Below are 22,491 nucleotides of genomic sequence, written 5' to 3'. Positions count from 1 at the left end.
TGTATATTCTCCAGTTTCTGATTGGAGTGTTTTATATTGTCCACTAGGTAAAACTTATTAGTTGGGCTGTTCACACATTCTTTATCCATAATCATCTTTCATCTGCATGATGTATTCTTTCCTGAGAGAAATGTCTTAAATTCTCTCACTATGATGGTGAGTTTTTAAATATTTCATTGAAGTTCTGAAAAATTTTGCTCCATATATTTTGAAGCTATGTTATAAGGTGCATATAAATTTAGAAATGTTATACTTCCTGGCAAATTAAACTTTTTCTCAACTCTATTAATCTCTAGTAAACTTTAAAATTTTTAAAATATTTTTGTTCTTCTTTAACTTTTAATTTTGTTTTTTTTGCTTTAAATATTAAATAATATATATAATATAAAATTATTATATTAAATATATGAATAATTAAAAAATAACACTGGCTTTCTCTTGGTTGGCATTTGTCTCGCATATCTTTCCCCCAACGTTTTATTCACCTTTTCTGCTTCTTTATGTTTCTGGAATATTTTTCATAAGCAGCACATACATGGACTTTTTTTTTGTCCATTTTGATAATATTTATCTTTTATCTGATGTTTTGTCCAATTATATGAATTTGGTTACTAATAGAGAGTAATTAAGTTTAATTCTACCATCTTAGTTGGGCTTTCTATTTCACCAACTTTTCCTATGTGTCCCTTCTACTTCTACCATGCTGCACCCCACCTTTGGTTTCTTTTGGAATGCTTGAGATTTTTCCTCCTTGTTTCCTTTTTTCTTCTACTAGTTTGGAAAATAAAAGTTATATTAAATTCATTTAGTGGTTATCCTAGAGATTTTTTTCATGTATATTTAATTTTGGAGAGTTTAAAGTTAATAAATGATTTCCCCCATTCAAATAAAATAAGGAATTTGGAATACTTTAATTGCTTCTCAAATTATATGTTATTATCATATAGGATTTTACTTTTACTTTAATTTTATGTTATTATTTAACATAAAATATGCAGTAAATATTTGCTCAAGGGTATTTAAATGGTTATTATTTCTTTCCTCACTATTCTGACTTGCAGCTTCTACTTGAATTCTGAGGTAACTTTCCTTCTTCCTGAAGTATATCAGGTTCTATTTATTTGCCATGAACTCACTCATTTTTTATATGTCAGAACATGTATTGCAATCTCAAGATTGAGATAGAAAAGATATATTTTCTGGATATATGATCCTTGCTTGAAAATTCATTATTTCATTTTTTCTCAACTTCCAATGTTTTTGTTGATAAACGAATCTTCAGTCTTTCTTGGTAATTAGTTTTTATGTCCTGTACTTTCACTCTGTATCTATGCACATATGGAAGCTTCTCCCACTATAAACTCTGCCTCCATGTCTTATATATTTGCCCCTTTCTTTGTCTTTCTACCTTTGTTTTGGTAGGTTCTTCAAATTCTTTTTCCAGTTTACCAGTTCTCTTTTCAGCTTTGTCTAACAGCCATTTAACCCATAAACTGAGTTGCTTTTTATAATTATATTTTTCATTTTCTGAAACTCCATGTTCAATTTTGATAGTATCTTGTACCTTCAATATTATTTCAATTCTTCATTTTTCCTTAAATTTATTTTATATTCTGCATTTGATAATTCCAACATCCACAGACTTTGCTGGTGAATGATGAATAAAATGCATGGTGACTTATTTACTTGCATGTTTAATGAAACAAAGTAAGTAACTCATGTTGTCCTGGTTTAAATCATATTCCTCCAGAGAAAATTTATGTTCTGCAAGGTCTCTAAAGGAATTAGAGCTCTATGTCCACTTTAAACTAAGTTTAGCTCACACTTAAGTGTAGACTTGTGGTTAGAAATCCTCAGGTAAGAAATTTTTTTTTCTCCACTGCTTCCTAGTTCGACCCTAAATGGCACCAAGGATGAAGGAGGCCAATCTCTTTCTGAAGGATGGGTTTGTTTCTAATTCACACATTAAGGGGGTCACTTTTGGGAGCCCTAAACTTATACAGGGGTCTGCAATCCATTTTCCCATGCTAATAAGGCCTCAGCCTTCATCCAAGCTTTAAGCAATCACATCAGTAGGTGCCCTCAAGGAGAGCCCCAAATGCAGTGCTTGCTGACCCTTTGGAATAACTTTTGGCATTATATTATATATATTATATTATATTATATTATATTATATTATATTATATTATATTATATTATATTATATATTATATGAATCTAGCCTTTCTAGGTGTGTTGTACTAGGTTCCTTGTATGGCTAATTAATTGATCAGAAAAGGTAATTGCCTATGCTAACCTCTAAGGAATGCTTTTGCTAATATTTCAGACATGCACATTTACTAAAAAGGAGACGCATCCCTACTGAGGAATTATCTATGAGGGTTGAATTAGTTATTTTCTATGATGGTTCATAAAAGTTTGAGCTGGATGATATCAGAGATTACCTACTTCAACATTATCATATTATTTCCCTTTAAAAGTTCAACAAATATATGTACCCATCTTGTAAAGCCACTCTACTAGGCACTTGAAAAAGTGAATAAGATTTAGTCCTTGCAGGGACAAAGTGACCACAGCAGTTGCTGAAGGCAGGGAGAGGGAAGAAGAAATGTGATGAGTGGGCATTTTTGGAACTTTGGAGTTGTCCTAAATGATATTGCAGGATCAGATGCTGGACATTATATATCCTGCCATAACCCACTGAATGTATCGGCGGAGAGTGTGAACTACAGAGTAAACTATTATTCACATGGTGCAGCAGTGCTCCAAAATGTGTTCACTGAGTACAATGAGTGTACCACAATGATGGGGGAGGTTGATAGTGTAGGAGGAGTGGGCTGAGGGGATGAGGGGGGTATACAGGAACCTCTTCCATTTTTTATAATGTAACCTTTTTTGTGATGTATGTATCTTCAAAAAAATACAATTTATAAAAATGATGGGGGTGGTGGGGATATGTGCTTTATTTGGGAACTTCTTATGTTTTTTTAAATGTAACATTCTATGTGATCTATTAACTTTAATAAAAATTAAAAAAAATTTTTAACAGCTAGAGGGAACCACAGTGCTTATCAGGTTCAGTAGCCTCATTTTAGTGATGAGGAAATTGTTGATAAAGGTGCTGTGTCTTGTCCAAGGTCAATCACCTCTCTGGAGGCAGAGTTGAGATAACAAATCAGGCCTCCTTTCTAGAGGTAGAGCGGTCTTTCCAATTTTTCACTTATTCATTATATATTATTGAGACTTTAGTGTCCCTGGCTCTGTGTTACTTGCTGGAGACACAAAAATGTATATGATATATTCCCATAATTCCCAAACTGTGTGCCCAGGTTCACCAGGGAGCTGTGCTGAATTAAAGGAAAATATAGCTTTACTGGACATCTGTTGAGCATCACGCAAACTACTAGCTTTAAATTGTTCAGTTTCAACATTAGATTGTAGTACATTTCTTTCTGACATTTTATCTTTGCAAAACTGAGTTTCTATGATGAGGAGGCTGCTTTGATAACAGGCAAGTACCACCCCAAAATCAAAACCTTCCAGAAAATGAAGGTAGCATTCCCAAGGTTTTGGAGTTGTACAGTTCCCAAAAGGTACAAATATCCCATTAGCAAGCAATTGTGTATATTTAAGAATTAAACAAGATAATATTTATCTTTCACTAAAACAAAACAAAACAAAACAAAACAAAAAAAAGATTCAGTCCTTGCCCTGGAAAGTTGGTGAACTAGTAAAGGAGATAGACACCTTTCAGTATTCCATGTATGTTTAACATCAGAAGTATTTACAGGAGGATTGTGGGAAGATGGTGATGGACTAACAGGCAGAGCCGAAGGATCTCACAAAAGCTAAGGAGAAAGAGGCAAAAGCTGTCCAAGGGACCTGCTTTGGGGTCAGCAGACCAGGACAGTGTTATACAACTCCCAGGAAGGTAAGAGACAAAAAGACCAAGAAATTGAAACAACAAATGTGTGTTACCAAGCCCCCATGGCAACCCAGAAGGGCTCCTCTCACCCACCCCCAAGATATTAAGCTGGCGTAAAACCCCTGGCTCACTGCAGTCAACTGAGGGGAACAGACATCTCCCTTCCTGTCAGCTGTTTCAAGGGAAAAAGGAGGGGAGCTTGGGGTGCTTTTCTTCAGTGAATTTGGCCAGCAGAGCCTGCTCTGAATCTCTACTCTGGAGATTCAACACAGGAACACAAGAAAGACGAGACTGAAACACCTCAATGGAAAGATGTGCTAACTTGTGCCATCTGCTGGAAGGTCTGGAAATTTCATGGACAAAAACTTCATGCTGTTTCCAACCCCTGGGAGAAAATCTGTGCCCCACTAGTAAACTTGTGGCCCAATTTTGAAAACTTAAGCTGGGAAATTTTAAAAACTGAGAATAAGTTGAACAAATAACAAAGAAAAGCTGTGGAAAAACAGGAAGCATGAGAGAGAAATTGCCCATCAGAGTAAATTCACCAACATATTCAGATGCCTAGACATCAGTCCAAAATTACAAGCTATACTAGGAAACAGGAAGAGATGTTCCAGCCAAAAGAACTAACAAAATATCCTGAAGAGATACAGGATTTAAGACAATCAGTAATAATCATGTAACTAATTTCAAATAATTTCAAAGAATTTATAGAAAATATGACTAAAGGAGTAAAAGATATGATGAAGGCACTGGGAGAACATAAAGAACAATTAGAAAGCTTGTGATTCTTGGCTCTGGCCATATTAGAAACCTAGGAAAGCAGACGTTGAAAAAAAGACCTCCATGGAAAGTTTTGCTGATAGCACCATCTACTGGCCAGCAGGAAATCACAAGGAGAAAAACTGTTTTTAGGTCTCTCTTTAGCCTAAACTCTGAGAGAAAAGTCTGTACCCCATTAGTGAGTCCCTGACCCAATTCTGATAACTTAAAATGGGCAATTTGGAAGACTTAGAGTAAGTTGAACCAAAAATCAAAGAAAAGCTGTGAAAAAACAACAACAACCAAAAAACAACACTAGGCAAGAGAAAGAAATTAGCCATCAGAGTAATTTCACCAGTGTATTCAGATGTCTGAACATTTGCAAAAAGTTACAAGGCATACTAGGAAACAAGAAGAGATGGCTCAGTCAAAGGGATAAACCAAATATCCTGATGAGATACAGGATTTAAGGAACTAATCAATGATAATCACACAAATCTCCTAAGTCAATTCAAAGAATTTGAAGAAAAATATGACTAAAGAGATAAAGGATATTAAGAAGACATCGAGTGGGCATAAAGATCTATTGAGTGAAGCAGATGTGCTCAAGTTATTGAACTCCTGGGATACCACATGGGAGGTCCAGGGTTCGATTCCTGGAGCCTCCTGGTAAATGCAAGCTGGAATGCATGGCGAGCTGGCCCAAGTGGAGAGGTGGCCCATGTGGAGTGCTGGTCTGCATGGAGAATGCTGGCCTGTGCAGAGAGCTGGCACAGAAAAATGATGCAACAAAAACAGACACAGAGGAGAGACAATAAACACAGCAGACCAGGGAGCTGAGGTGGTGCAAGTGATCGAGCACCTCTCTCCCACTCCAGAAGGTCCCAGATCAGTTCTCAATGCTGTCTAAAGAGAAGACAAGCAGATGCAGAAGAACACACACCAAATGGACACAGAGAACAGACAGTGAATGCAAACAATGGGGGGGGGGGGAATAAAAAAATAAATAAATAAAGACTAATTTAAAGAAAAGATCAATTTGAAAACCTGTAAAGAAAGTAACAGAGCTTATGGAAATGAAAGACATGATGGATGAGACTAAAAATACATGAGAGGTGATATACAAAGAGATTATCCAACTCAACAATGAAAAGACAAACTACCTCACTAAAAATGGGCAAAAGACTTGAAAAGACAATTACCCAAAGAAGAAACACAAATGGCAAAGAAACATGTGAAAAAATGATTAGGGAAATGCAAATCAATACTACTATGAGAGGAAGTGGACTTGGCCCAGTGGATAGGGCATCTGCCTACTACATGGGAGGTCCACGGTTCAAACCTTGGGCCTCCTTGACCCATGTGGAGCTGGCCCATGTGCAGCGCTGATGCATGGAAGGAGTGCCCTGCCAAGCAGGGTTGTCCCCTGTGTAGGGAAGCCCCGCGCGCAAAGAGTGCGCCCTGTAAGGAGAGCCGCCCAGTGCAAAAGAAAAGTTCAACCTGCCCAGGAATGGTGCTGCACACATGGAGAGCTGACACAGCAAGATGACGCAACAAAAAGAAACACAGATTCCTGTGCTGCTGACAACAACAGAAGTGGACAAAAAGGAGAACACGCAGCAAATGGACACAGAGAACAGACAACTGGGGCAGGGGGTGGGGGGGGCGGCGAGGGATGGGAGAAAAATAAATAAAATAAATCTTAAAAAAAATACTATGAAATAATCATTTCACACCTATTAGATTGGCTGCTAATAAAAAGTTGGAAAACTGTAAATGTTGGAGAGGATGTGGAGTGATAGGAATGCTTATTTACTGTTGGTGGTAATGTAGAATGGTGCAGCCACCATGGAGGACTCTTTGGTAATTTCTGAGGAAGTTGAATATAGACTTACCATGTGACCTGGCAATACCATTAGTAGGTATATACCCAGAAGAACTGAGAGCAGAGACATGAACAGATGTCTGTACACTGATGTTCATAGCAGCATTATTCATGATTGTCAAAAGTTGCAAGCAACTCAGGTGTCTATCAAATGATGAATGGATAAACAAATTGTGATCTGTACACATGAGGGAATATTACGCAACATTGAGGAGAGATGAAGTCATAAAGCATATGACAACATAGATGAAATTGGAGGAAATTATGTTGAGGGAAGCAAGCCAAACCCAAACATATAAAACTCTACAGTATGATTGTGCTCCTGTGAGCTAAATATATTGAGTAAACCCATGGAGTTAATAATTAGAATATATGTCATCAGAAAAGAGGAGGGTAGAAAATGAAAAGCTGAGGGTTAATCTGTGCAGAATTGGTAAAAGGTTGTTTGTAAATCTTTGGAAATAAATAGAAATGGTGAAAGCATATCATGATGTTTGTAACTAGCAGTGCTGGGTATGCCAGTGATTGTAAGGGAAAGTCTAAGGTCATGTATATTACTGGAAGAAAAGCTAAAAACTGTAACATGGGATTGTATAATATAACAAAACATTAATAAAACACAAATATGGGTGATATTGCATATATAATAATGTTTTTACAAAACATAATTACAAATATGCTAGAAAGAAGGAAAAGAATAGCAGCTATGTGCAGCAGGGGAAGCATAGAGAGACTGAGAGGTGATGAATTTTTTATTTTTTATTTTTTTATTATTATTGGAATAATGAAAGTGCTCTAAGAATGATTGAAGTGATGAATGCACAAATATGTGATTATATTGAATACCATTGGTTGTACACTTTGGATGGATTTATGCTTTATTAATATGTGTCTATAAAATTGTTTAAAAAATACATGAGAGACATGTAACAGTAGATTTGAATTGCTCGAAGTCATAATTGTTGATTTCAAGGACAGAGCATCAAAACTGGAAAAGACAGGAGAAGAGAAAGAGAAAAGAATGGAAATAATGGACCAGGGTCTCAGGGAATAGAATGACAACATGAACAACAAACATGCATTATTGGTGTCCCAGAAGGAGAAGAGAACAGAAAATGGGCAGAAAGAATATTTGAGGAATAGTGACTGAAAACTTCCCAGCCCTTATGAAAGACATAAATATCAATATCCAAGAAGGATGACACACCCCAAGTACAATAAATCCGAATAGACCTACCCTGAGACACCTACTATTCAGAATGACAGAGTTAAGAGAGGATTCTGAAAGCAGCAAGAAAAAAGTAAAGCATCACATACTAGGGAACCTCAAAATATTAAATGTAGACCTTTGTCAAAAACCATGGAGGAAAGAAGAAAATGGTATAATGTATTTAAGGTACTGAGAGGAAAACTTCCAGCTGAAAATTCTGTACCTGGCAAAACTGTCCTTCAAAAATGAGGGTGAGTTTTAAGTCTTCACAGACAAACAAAACTGAGAGAGTATATTACCAAAAGAAATAATTACAAGAAATACTACATAATTACAAGAAATACTAAAGGGCGTGCTGAAGCCTGAAAGGAAAAAATGAGGGTGAGAGATTTAGAAGAGATTTAGAAATGAAGATTATTAGGAAGGGATAATTAAAGGATTAAAAGATGGACAAGGGAAGCGGATGAGGTGCAAGTGACTGAGCTCCCACCTACCACATGGGAGGTCTGGGTTTGGATCCTGATGCCTCCTGGAGAAGATGAGCAAGATGGCAAGCTGGCATGGTGAGATGACACAACCAGATGACACAGTGAGATGGCATAACCAAGAGACACAGCAAGGAAACACAATGAGAGACACAACAAAGCAGGGAGTGGAGATGGCTCAGGTGATTAAGTGCCTCCCTTCCACATGGGAAGTCCTGGGTTTGGTTCCCAGTGCCTTCTAGAAAGAGAAGACCAGCACACAAAAAACGGATACAGCAAATGCAAACAACAAAGGGGTGGGGAGAAATAAAAAAAAAAAAATAAATCTTAAAAAAAAAGACAGGGAAACGGACTTTGGCCCAGTGGTTAGGGCGTCCGTCTACCATATGGGAGGTCCACGGTTCAAACCCCGGGCCTCCTTGACCCGTGTGGAGCTGGCCATGCGCAGTGCTGATGCGCGCAAGGAGTGCCGTGCCACGCAGGGTGTCCCCCGCGTGGGGGAGCCCCACGCGCAAGGAGTGCGCCCGTGAGGAAAGCCGCCCAGCGTGAAAAGAAAGAGCAGCCTGCCCAGGAATGGCGCCGCCCACACTTCCCGTGCCGCTGACGACAACAGAAGCGGACAAAGAAACAAGACGCAGCAAATAGACACCAAGAACAGACAACCAGGGGAGGGGGGGAAATTAAATAAATAAATAAATCTTTAAAAAAAAAAAAAAAAAGACAGACAATAGTGAGATAGATATGACAATAGAAGTAGTTGAATTAAATAATGCCTTAATAGCATTGAATGTTAATGGCTTGAATCCCTCAGTCAAAATGCATAAGCTGATAGAATGGATAAAAAAATATAAGCCATCTACATGCTGTTTAAAAGAGAGTCAATTCAGATGTAAGGACACAACCATGTTGAAAATGAAAGGTTGGAAAAAGACATTCCACCCAAATAGTAGCCAAAAAGAGCTGGAGTGGCAATACTGTATGAGACAAAATAGATTTTAAATGCAAAACTCCTATAAGGGATGAGAAAAGTCATTATCTATTAATAAAAGGGGCAATTCACAAAGAAGAAATAACTATAATAAATATTTATGAACCTAACCTGGGTGCCCAAGTTACATGAGCCACATGGCAAAAGTGACAGGAGAAATAGATGTTTCTACAATAATAGTTGGAGACTTCAAAACACCACTCTCAGTATTGGATAGAACTTCTGGAAAGAGGATAAATAAAGAGAGAGCTTGAATAATATGATAAAGGAACTAGACCTAACAGACATTTATAGAGCATTACACTCCATGGCTGTAGGACATACATTCTTTTCAAGTGCTCATGAACCCTTCTCCAGGATAGACCATATGTTGGGTCACAAGACAGGTCTCAATAAATTTAAAAAGATTGAAATTTTACAATACACTTTCTCTGATCACAATGGAATAAAGCTGGAAATCGATAATGGATGGAAAAAGGGAAAATTCACAAATATATGGAGATTAAACAACATACTCCTCAATCAGTGCGTCAAAGAAGAAATTGCAAGAGAATTCAGTAAATCTCTTGAGATGATGGAAATGAGGTAAAGTCACTATTAAAGAGACAGAAGCCTGCAGGGTTAGAGAGGATGTGGAGGGATGGGAGTACTTGTTCAGTGATGTTGGGAATGTGGAATGGTACAACCACTGTGGAGGACTATTTGGCAGTTCCCAGGGAAGTTGAATATGGACTTGCCATGTGACCTGGCAATACCACTGTTGGGTATGTATCCAGAAAAACTGAGAGCAGTGACACGGGCATTCATGTGCACAGCAATGTTCATAGTAGCATTGTTCATTGTTGCCAGGGGATGGAGGTGGCCTGAGTGTCCTCACAAATGGATAAACGAGTTATGATGCATATACATGATGGAATATTATGCAGCTGTAAGAAGAAATGAAGTCGTGAAGCATGTGACAACATGGATGAACCTGGAGAACATTATGTTGGGTGAAACAGGCCAGATACAAAGGGACAAATACTATATGATTCTGGTATTTATGAACTAAATATATTGTGTAAACTCATGGAGTTAATAATTATAATATAGGTCACCAGAAAATAGAAGGAGGGTAGAGAATGGAAAGCTGAGGGTTGATCTGTGCAGAATTGGTAAAATGATTGTTTGTAAATCTTTGGAAATGAATAGAAATGGTGAAAGCATATCATAGTGTTAGCAGAGATATTGTATGGTTATATAAGGCAGTGGTTGAAAGGGAAATTCCAAGGACATGCATATTACTAGGATAGCTAAGAAATAAAACATGGGAATGTATAACATAATAAAACCTCATGTGAAATACGAATATGGGTAATATTGCATATATAAGACTGTTCTTACAAAATATAAATTCAAATAAGCTAGAGAGATGGAAACAGAATAGCAGAAAGTTTTTTTGGTCTTTTTTAAAGTTTATTTTTATTGGAATAATGAAGATGCTCTAATAATAATTGAAGTGGTGAATGCCCAACTATGTGATTATACTGGATACCATTGATTGTACATTTTGGGTGGATTTATGCTTTATTAATATGTATCAATAAAATTGATTTATTAAAAAAAATGAGGCAAAGGCAATGCTGAGAGAGAAATTTATAGTCTTCAATGCTTACATTAAAAAAGAAGAAAGAGGGAAGTGGACTTGGCCCAGTGGATAGGGCGTCCACCTAACACATGGGAGGTCCGCGGTTCAAACCCCAGGCCTCCTTGACCCATGTGGAGCTGGCCCCTGCACAGTGCTGATGCGCATAAGGAGTGCCAGACCATGCAGAGGTGTCCCCCGCGTAGGGGAGCCCCACGCGCAAGGAGTGCACCCTGTAAGGAGAGCCGCCCAGCACGAAAGAAAGTGCAGCCTTCCCAGGAATGGCACCGCACACACGGAGAGCTGACACAAGATGATGCAACAAAAAGAAACACAGATTCCCGTGCCGCTGACAACAACAGATGCAGACAAAGAAGACGCAGCAAATAGACACAGAGAACAGACAACCAGGGTGGGGGGTGGGAAGGGGAGAGAAATAAATAAATAAATAAATCTTTAAAAAAAAAAGAAATAAGAAGGGGACATTACCACTGACCCTGTAGAAATAAGAATGATCATAAGAGGATACTATGAATAGCTGTACACAAAAATTTAGACAATGTAGATGAGATGGGAAAATTCCTAGAAACACATGAACAAGCTACACTGACCCAAGAAGAAATAGAAGACATCAACAAACCAATCACAAGAGATTGAAAACAGTTATCAAAAACCTACCCAAAATAAAAACCCCAATACCAGACAGCTTCACAGGTGCATTCTACCAATCACTGAAAGATGATCTGATACCAATTTTGCTCAGATTCTTCCAAAAAAGTGAATAGGAAAGAATACTGCCAAACTCATTATATGAAAACAACATCACCCTAATACCAAAATGATAAACAGACTATGAAAAAAGAAAATTACAGACCAATATTTCTAATGAATATAGATGCAAAAATCCACAACAAAATACTGGCAAACAGAATCCAAAAACACATTAAAAGAGTTATATACCACGATCAAGTGGATTTTGTCCCAGATAAGCAAAGGTGGTTAAACACAAGAAAATCAGTTAGTATAATAATCACATTAATAAATATTGAAGAAGAAAAATCACATAATGCTCTCGATTGATGCAGAAAATGTGTTTGACAAAATACAGCACCCTTTCTTGATAAAAATACTTAAAAATTAGGAATAGAAGGAAGCTTTCTCAATATGGTAAAGTGCACATATGAAAAAGCCACAGCTAGCATTGTACTCAATGGTGAAAGATTGAAAACTTTTCCGCTGAGATCAGGAACAAGAAAAGGATGCCCAGTGTCACCACTGTTACTCAATATTGTGCTAGAAATTCTAGTTAAAACAATTAGGCTCAGTGAAGAAATAAAAGGCACCCAAATATGAAAGGAAGAAGTAAAACCTTTGCTATTCACCAATGATATGATCCTACACCTAGAAAATCTTGAAAAATCTACTAGAAATAAGAGATGAGTTCAGCAAAGTGTCAGGATACAAGATTAGTATTCCAAAATCAGAAGTGTTTCTATACACTACTGATGAGCAATTTGATGAGGAAATTTTAATAAACTTCCATTTCTAATAGTGACTAAAAGACTCATTTACCTAGGAACAAACTTAACCAAGGACATAAAGGACCTGTATTCAGAAAACTACAAAACATTGCTAAAAGAAACCAAGGAAGACTTAAATAAATGGAAGGACGTTCCATGTTCATGGACTGGAAGATTACATATTGTTAAGATATCAGTTTTACCCAAACCGATTTACAAATTCAGTGCAATCCCAATATAAAGCCCAACAGCCTTTTTGCAGAAATGTAAAAGCCAATTATAAAATTTATTTGGAAGGGTAAATGTCCCTGAATAGCCAAAAATGTAAAAAAAGAATGAAGTTGGAGGATTCTCACTTCCTGACTTTAAAGCATATTACTTAGGTATATGGTAAAAACAGCATGGTATTGGCATAAAGATAAATAGATTGACCAATGGAACAGAATAATTGAGAACTCAGAAATAGGTCCTCACATCTACAGTCAAGTGATTTTTTGACAAGACTGTAAAACTTTCCCAGCTCGACAAGAACAGTTTATGCAAGAAATGTTGCTGGGAGAACTGGATATCCATATCCAAAAGAAAGAAAGAAGACCTCTATCTCACACCTTATAAAGAAATTAACTAAAAATGGCTCAAGGATATGGATCAATATAAAAACCACACCATAAAACTACTAGAAGAAAATGGAAAACATCATCAAGTCTTGTGGTAGGTAATAGTTTCTTAAACCTTACACCCAAAGCATGAGCAACAAATGAAAAAAATAGATAAATGGAATCCTGTCAAGATTAGACACTTTTGCCCCTCCAAGGACTTCATCAAAAGTGTGAAAATGCAGCCAAATCAATGATAGAAAATATTTGGCAATCACATATATGATAAGGATTTAATATCCATGATATATCAAGATATACTACAACTCAGTAATAAAAAGACAAACTACCCTATTAAACAATGGACAAAAGACTTGAATAGATATTTGCTCAAAGAAGAAATACAAATGATGAAAAAACACATGAAAAAAGTTCAACATCACTAGCAATGAGGGAAATGCAAATCACCACTATAATGAGATATCACTTCACACCTATTAGAATGGCCACTATTAAAGTCAGAAATCTCCAAGTATTGAGGAGGTTATGGAGTGATAGGAACACTTATTCACTGTTGGTAGGAATGTAGAGTGGTGTAGCCACTGTGGAGGACTCTGGCTGTTCCTAAGGAAGTTGAATATAGACTTGCCATGTCACCTGGTTATAACACTATTTATATACCCAGAAGAACTGAAAGCAGTGACAGAACAGACATTTGCACACTGATGTTCATTGTGACATTATTCACAATTGCCAAAAGATGTAAACAACACAGGTGTCCACCAACTGATGAATGGATAAGCAAACTGTGGTGTATACACACTGGAAAACAATGTAGCAGTAAGAAGAAATGAAGTAGTGAAACATGTGACAACATGGATGAACCTGGAGGACATTATGATGAATGAAGCAAGCCAGACATAAAAGGACATATACTATATGGTTATGCTATTATGAACTAAATATATTGTATAAACTCATGGAGTTAATAATTAGATTATAGGTCACCAGAAAATAGAATAATGGTAGAGAATGGAAAGTTGAGGGTTAATTGTGCAGAATTGGTAAAAAGGTTGTTTTTAAATCTTTGGAAATAATTAGAAATGGTGAAAGCACACCATAGTGTTTGTAACTAGCAGAGCTGTTATATAGTTATGACAGTGGTTGAAAGTGAAAGTCTAAGGACATGTATATTACTAGAAGGAAAGCTAAAAAAAATGTAACATGGGACTGTATAACTTAGTGAAACCTTATGTGAAATATGAATATGGTAATATTGCATATATGACTGTTTTTACAAAATGTAAATACAAATAAACTACAGAGATGGGAACAAAATAGGAGCTATGTATGGCAGGGGAACTACAGACAGATTGAGGGGTTATGAGTTGTTTTTTATTTGTTTGTCTTTATTATTTAGTATTATTATTGGTATAATGAAAATGCCCTAATAATGATTGAAGTGATGAGTGCACAACTATGTGATTATACCAGATACCATTGATTGTACACTTTGGATGGATTTATGCTTTATTAATATGTATCAATAAAATTGACTTGTTAAAAAAAGATCAACTATACAGAAAAGCTGATTGTAATAAAAAAATTAGAGGATGAGTAGGAGTTAGATTTGTAGAGAAGAAAGTAACAGGCATTTGAGACAGAAGGAATAGGGTGGGTAGGGAAAGCAAGTTGAATTAATCACATACCACATGTATTACACATAAAGAACAAATTGACTAAATGTGAATATATATAACATCTAAAATTTGTTAAGAGGTGAATCATGTGAAGTATGAAGATATTCACATATTAAAAGATAAAAGACAGGGAAGCGGCTGTGGCTCCATTGATTGGGCTCCTGTCTACCATATGGGAGGCTCTGGGTTCATGTCCCAGGGCCTCCTTGTGAAGGCAAGCTGGCCCACACCCTGTGGAGAGCTGACAGTCCATGCTCATGAAGAGCTGGTGCAGCAAGATGATGCAACAAAGGAAGACAAGTAGACATGGAAGAACACACAGCGAATGGACACAGAGAGCAAGCAGCAAAAAAAAAAAAAAAAAAAAAAAAAGCTGCAATGGGGAGAATAAAAAATAAAAAAATTAAAAAATCTTAAAAAAAAAAATGAAAGATTTCTTTTTGAGATCCTTGTCCATACAAATAAGATAGAATTAAATCTGGCCAAACTTTGATGTACTTTTCAAGGAAAATGTCTAATCATATGTAAATTGACTAAAATTTTCTTTAAAATTATAAAAAATGGGGATTACATTTGAACTTACTAATTAAAGGAATTTTCATTTTAAATTCTTCTAAGATTGGAAGATGTATATAAAAATATTTATTGAGGTGTTATTTTCTTTGCTGTTTAAAGTACCACAGGAAAAATAAGTTAGATGATATATATAAAGTTAGTCATTGATGACTATTAATTCTAGATGATGGTATATAACATTATCTCTTTTCTTTCTCAAAAAAATTGTAACAAGGCAGTAAAAATTTTCCTAGTGTTTATGAAAGAAAAAATGGAAATACAAATTCAAATACCTACTTATAAAACTATTCAATTATTTTAAAAAGAAAAACAAGCATATTATCAATCCACTTCCCACTTCTAATTATATAACTGAAGAACTGAAAGGACCTGAAGTTGGATTCTCCAAATTTTAAATTGTTCTGTGAAAATATCATGGTTTGAAAAACTCCAGTAGTAATTAGTTTGTCTTGGCACACACAAAGGATTATGGGGACTGTAATTAATGGTGTTAATTAATAAAGGGAGATTGGTGAGTCATTAGGCAATTAGTTACATTCTTGCCAATTAAGGAGAGCATTAACTCACTTAGGATGTGGCAAAATGATCAGAGAGAAGATGACATTGAGGATAGCTGTATTATTTGTATAAAGTCCTGCCTTCCTCAATAGATTTTACTTTTTGTGAATATTTATCTTACTCTTCATCAAAGACCATCAGAAGATAAATGAACCTTTGTATGAAAATAAACATAAGCTACAGAAACCAGAAACATTGCTTTGGGGGAGTGTTGGCTTCTTTGGATTTTTCTGTGTGTGTGTGTACATGTATGGGTGGAATCTTTTTGGGAACTAGAAACTTCCATTTAGAACATGAGGAAAAGTCAGCAGATGTTTTTCCATAGAATTTTAAAGTATGTAATTACAGAATGACCTGGTCATTGGATTTTACACTTATATGTAAAGTAAGATCTTATTCCTTCATTTAACTAACTCTTGGCAGAAAATAGCATATGATATTGCAGCATATGTTTTAGAGGGACACCTAGTTGGCAGGAAGACATGAATGCGTGCCCAGGTCCAATATGAATAGATTGCACAATAGATATTATGTAAAGGGTTGAACGGTTCAGATGAATAAAGATGGGACCTATTAATGACATGGTGGAGTGGATGGGAAGCAGTATGGAATGCTGTCAAAAGATAGAAAGTCCCAGGGCAAAGTGGATGGGAGAGATTGAGTTACTGATACTGCATAGACAAGAAGGAAACAATAAGAAATCAGATGTTAGTGAAAAGAGAGAAAGGTGAGTTTGTGTACCAGAGGCAGGAGCCAATGTGATGAGATCTTGGGTTTTTTGTTATATATGGAGCCCAGGCTTTCATTATTTGGCCAAAAGTGAGGCTGTTTCCTAGAAAATGCTGTCTTCTATAAGAACACTGTAGGAAAGGGAAGGCATTTTCTTTTCTTTTATTGCTTCAGCAATCAGAAAACACAGTATTTGTTTCCATGCTATATGGTGAACACCAAAAATTTCTGGTTTATGCTGAATTCTCTTAGAGATCAGTGTTTGGGTGAGGTTCTCTTTTGTTGATTATTAAAAACTGCACAAGCAAATGGACACCATGGACTTGAACAAACCTCCTTAGTTATAGTTAGTATAATCGGTACCTAAAAATTGAGAGCTATAGTATTTGTGAAAGGCAGGATAATGTACCCCAGAGATGTCCCTTATGTTATGCCTGTGTATGTTGTTACCTGACAACAGGGACTTTGCAAATGGAATTGAGGTTACAGATCCTAAAATAGGGAGATTATCCTGCATTTTCCAGGTGGGCCCAGTGTAAACACATAGGTGCTTAAAAATGCAAGGAAGGCAAGAATCAGAGAGATGTGACAGAAGGGGAGGGCAGAACAGAGATTCAGGATATGAGAAGGACTCAACCTGCCTTTGCTGCCCTTGAAAATGGAGGAAGGGACCAGGAGCCATAAGAATAAAAGTGGGCTCTTGAGGTTGGGACTTGCTCTTAGCTGACAGCCTGAAAGGAAATGGGGACTCTAGTACTACAAATGCAAAGGACTGAATTCTCCAACAACCTGAATGAGCAGGGACACAGCCCCAAGAAGGAAAGGCAGCCCTGCTGATTCCTTGATTTCCACGTTGTGAGATGCTAAGCTGAGATCCAGCTGAGTCTATTGCACTTCTGACCTACAGAAAATAACTGTTATTTTAAGCCGCTAGGTTTATGGTAATCTGTTATAGTAGCAACAGAAAACTTTAACGCAGCACTCATTAGAAGTAGTCTCTCTTTGAGAAGTGTGGTACTGCTGATATGCTCTCTTCTTGCCAGTTCAATACAGAACTAATGGAAGGAGTCCAGAGGGCACGGCGTGTTGACACTGACTGAATATTTTCTAAATCCCTGCCATATGCCAGGTGACTTTCCAGACAGGCGTTTGAAGATGAAACAAAAACACAAAAATCCCTACCCAAAGGTTTCTTAACAACAACAATAAAATAACATTGATTTAAGGCAGAGATCAGGTGAAAAATATAGCAGGAAGGGGGAACAGGGAGCATTCGGGGATGCAATTTTAAATTGCAAAAACTTACTCAGAAGTTGATATTTGAATAAAAATCTGAAGGAGGCGAGGAAATAAGCCTGGAGGCCATTTGAGGGAATCACAAGGAAGAGTAAGTAGAACCATAGCTATGAGTAAGAGGGACAGCAAAAGGAACTGAGGTCAAACTGATAAGCTGGGAAAGGAGGCAGATTAGGTGGTGCCTTCCTATATCCTAAAGATGGGCTTTTTTAAAAAAAAAATTTATTTTTATTATTTTTTTATTTTTATACTTTTTATTGCAGCATATAAGCAACTCAAAATTCCCACTAGGAAATGATTAATATAATCATTTTCAAGCATGCAATTCACTGGTATTATTTATACTAAAAATACTGTACTATCATCATCAAAATCACAACATTTCCATTACTTAAAAGAGAAACTCTGCTTTCATTAAATGATAAATCTTTATCCCACCCTACCCCTGTCCCAGTAATCTATTACCTGTCTCTATGAAATTTGTTTACCTTCTGCTCTATCCTGGAAGTAAGATACAGAAGAATCAAAACTAAAGGAGCTTGAAGCAACACTATGTTTCTTCCTACTAATTAGTATGAACATCAGATAATAAAATTGGATAAATATCAGTTGATAGATATATTTAGGTTAATTTTTTCCCTCAAGTTGATTCTCCATTTTCTCTTTTTTAAAAACAAAAAAGTTAAATTCTTTTTTTTAAAGATACATAGATCACAAAAAATGTTACATTTAAAAATATAAGAGGTTCCCATATACCCCATCCCCATCCCCCCACTCCTCTTATACCCCTCTATTATTGACACTTAGCATTGGAGTAGTACCTTTGTTACAATTGATGAAAGAATATGAAAACATTACTTTTAACTATAGTCCATAGTTTGCATTAGGTGCATTTCTCCCCATATACTACCCTATTAGTAACACCTTGTAATAGTGATGTACATTTATCCTAGTTCATGAAAGAACATTCTCATATTTGTATTATTAACCAGAATCATTGTCCATAGCAGGGTTGTCTGTGTTATAGGGTCCCATACTTTATCCTTTAGAAAGATGGGCTCTTACTCAGTATGAGATGGGGAGCCTTTGGAGGATTTAGAGTGACTGTGCTGAGAATACATGGAAGGAGAGCAAAGATGGACTCTGGAGACTGGTGAGGAGGCTATCGCCATGATTCAGGCAGGAGATGACATGGTATAGACATGGTCGTGGCAATGGGGTCGAAGTGATAGAGTTCTGGGTACATCTTGAAAGCATAGTTGATGAGAATTTTGTTTGCTATGAGTATTAGACTCTAAGAAATTGCTTAAATTTAATGGTAAAAAGGCAAACACAAACCTGAAGTTATGTGTGAAGCTCTGTTTTATGTATCATATTCTTTAACCGCAATTTAAAAAAATTAGACAGCTACAATAGTCTGAAGAACTTTATTACAGAGGCTGTTCATGAAGACTGCTAATATTTATAATATGTTAATTGCCACAACGGTTATAACTAATATATGTGGAATAATTCAAATATTTTAATTGATGCAAATCAAATGCTCATATTGATTGGACCTTAGATGAAACTGGGTAGGTGAATTTTGCGACATTTTTATCATATCTACCTTATTCTAGTTTGCAAAGCTGCCAATTTGTTTTACATTTTGCCACAGGTAGAGACCTGAAATTTTGTATTTTTGAATGCATTTTTATTTGTTTGTTTGCTATTTAATTTTTTTCCTTACCAGAGGGAAATTGTTTCCCAGAATGGGATGGACTCATTTGTTGGCCCAGAGGAATAGTGGGGAAAATATCGGCTGTCCCATGCCCTCCTTATGTTTATGACTTCAATCATAAAGGTATTGAATTTTTCTGAAATGACTGATTTGAAACAAAAATTTCTTTTTTTGCTAAGCAATCTCAGCATCTTTCTTCCTTTCTTTATAGGAGTTGCTTTCCGACACTGTAACCCCAATGGCACATGGGATTTTATGCACCACTTAAATAAAACATGGGCCAATTATTCAGAATGCCTTCACCTTCTGCAGCCAGATATCAGCTTAGGAAAGGTAATGTTATTTTTGTGTCTGTAAACTTCTAAGGAAAAACAGAAAAATGTTTTTTTATGTAATTCTTGGTTATCAGCCATTATATATAAAAACCCTTTTATTTTATGATTTGTAGGTCATAAAAGATAGAAGCAAGGTTGGAATCCAGAACTTTTTTTTAACCATGTATCTAAAGCATTCTCATAATTTCCTAATGTTAGAGTTACTTGGCTGAGATATATACATATATTCTTATAAATATGCATGTATATGCATGCATATATTATATTGCTTATTATGTTATATTGTATTATGTTAAATGATACATAAAAGCAAATAGGTAATGAACAACATGATTTATAATTTCTTCTTGGTTACCTATGAATAGCTATATTTCACTCTATATTTCTGAAAGACCTTTGTATTTTAGAGATATGTTTTCCATCTCCTTATATTTGCCAGTAGGTAGTTTCATTAATATATGAAAAATTAGATTTGTAGAATTAAAGAGGTATCAGGATCATTGTGATGGATACTTGGCCAGGTAATTGTGCCCAGTTGTTTGGTCAGGCAAGCACTGGGCTAATTGTAATATAAGGACATTTATGGACTTTAGTCACCAGTGAGTTTACTGCATAGGTAGCTGATTATATCTGCATCAGGTGGGGAGATTGCCATCAGCAATGAGTGATGCTTTATCCAATCAGTTGAATGCCTTAAAAAGGAAAGTGATTTCAGCATTCAGAGAAAATTTCCCAGCTTGTCTTAGAACAGCCAACTAAGATATTTTTGAACCCCTGTTCTTTTGTTTTCTAACTTCCACATTGTTGGCCGGACAAAATTAGGTAGTAATTTTTAATAAAAAGGGAAGGACGTGTTATGGTAGGTTACAAGGTTATTAGATTCTTTGGAATATGATATTTAAAATAGTATCATAGCACAGAAATTACTGTATAGTATATCTCATATCTAAAGGCTGTATGCCCTTTTGGAAAGCAATTTAGAAGTATATGTCGAAAGGATCATATCCTTTGATCTTATAGTTTTCCTTAAATTTTACTTCTAATATTCAAATGTAAGGAATTGGGGTGTGGAGAACTTAATTGAAAAATGTTCATTGAAGTTTTAATTATTATAGTGAATATTTTGAAGAATTTAAATGTCCAATCAAGAAAGGGTTAAATAAACTCAAATATATGTTTTGTCTTTCCCTACTTTGGAAAATTCTTTTGTTATAGAGTTAACTGAGAAAAAAATCATATAATAAGCTGATATGTAAATTGGGAATGTAAAAACTTAAAACAGTAAGAAATTATAGATTTATGGATAGAGTGAAAAGAAATACATGATGTTTAAACAGTGTTTCTTTTTGGTTGTTTGATAATTTAGGAAAAAAAATTTCCTTCTCTCTTTTGTATTTTATACATTATCCAAATATTTTCTTTAACAAGTTTTAATATCTTATTAAGAGAAAATAATATATAGTAAACAATATTAAAAAAAAACAAACAAGAGGCAAAAACTTCTGCTTCCAATCAGGATGTAGAAATTGTAAAAATAAGAATAAGTTGGATGAGATCCAAAATAAATTGTAAAACCCATCAATGAGCTGAGGATGCAGAGAAATGAAATCTAAATGAACCAAATTCCACATATAGGCCGGCCCTTCTTACGATAGAAGAGACTTGTGACTACATTCATCCCTTGAGCTGCAGCAGAAGGGGAGCAACTAAGCCATAGAATGGAATAAAAAGAAAATGACCAAACTTTTAAACCAACTTTTAACAGACCAGAGCTGGAGTAAGGGCTTAGAATTCCAAGGATTGAACCCTAGCCCTAGTGAGTTACCATTTACTGTCCAGTTCTTTCCCATAGGCTTTCACTGAGTGCAAGGAGACAGTATGCCTAAGGCTGGGGGCAGTGCATAAGCACCTGGGGCTCTCCTAGACTGAAAGGAAGAAGTTAGCTGAAGGCAGGGAGCAGAACAGGGGAGTCTAGAGACATCCCTGAGGTGAAAGAAACTTCCTTGAAGTGCGTGACTGGAAAGGTGGGAAATCGGAGAGACATCCCTCTGAGATACATAGGTCTTATTAGGTACTAGGCAGCAGTCTGCCAAAGGAGAATTGGTAAATATCCCTCCAAAGCACAAAGGGCCCTCATCTAGAGCAAGTGGTGGCCAGCTGAAGACTGCGGACAGTGCTTCAGCTGGAATGCGTGCGATCTCCTGAGGTGTAGAAAGCCAGGGGTACAACTGTAGAGCAAAATGAAATCCCCAGCAGTTCAAAAAACTAATGGATGGTTTGAAAAGCAGAGAATTCTTCTGTGACCTTAGAAAGCTGCCAGATGGACTGAAACCCATAGAATGATCTCTGGAGGCTGCTGTTGCTCATACCCCAGGGTCTGTTGAAGGAGTTGTCTTGATTTTGCCCTCAAAACATAAAACCAGGATAAAATGAATCTAAGAAAAAGCTACAATAAAGCCCAGTCCTAATTTAACAATAGATGCCAGTAATTCAGCCCCCCATCCAATCAACATCGTAAAGGAAGAGGCCTCTCCTTTGCAAAGGATACATGTTATACATATTTATAGTTCAGTATATATTGT

General features: G+C 36.2%; 1 protein-coding gene across 2 annotated transcripts in view; it reads left to right on the top strand.

Annotated features, from left to right (window-relative positions):
- Positions 1 to 22,491, top strand: part of PTH2R (parathyroid hormone 2 receptor) — a 235,649-nt gene that overhangs the window by 109,072 nt on the left and 104,086 nt on the right. For both annotated transcript variants that reach the window (XM_071216163.1, XM_058300261.2), the window contains 2 exons: positions 19,587 to 19,697; positions 19,786 to 19,907. In XM_071216163.1, coding sequence (XP_071072264.1) covers positions 19,587 to 19,697; positions 19,786 to 19,907 — 233 coding nt within the window. The remainder of the gene's footprint in view (positions 1 to 19,586; positions 19,698 to 19,785; positions 19,908 to 22,491) is intronic.

This window comes from Dasypus novemcinctus, chromosome 7, assembly GCF_030445035.2.
Source record: "Dasypus novemcinctus isolate mDasNov1 chromosome 7, mDasNov1.1.hap2, whole genome shotgun sequence".
NCBI classification, from domain to species: domain Eukaryota; kingdom Metazoa; phylum Chordata; class Mammalia; order Cingulata; family Dasypodidae; genus Dasypus; species Dasypus novemcinctus.
The sequence above is the reverse complement of the archived record's forward strand: the minus strand, read 5'-3'. Positions and strand labels throughout refer to the sequence as shown.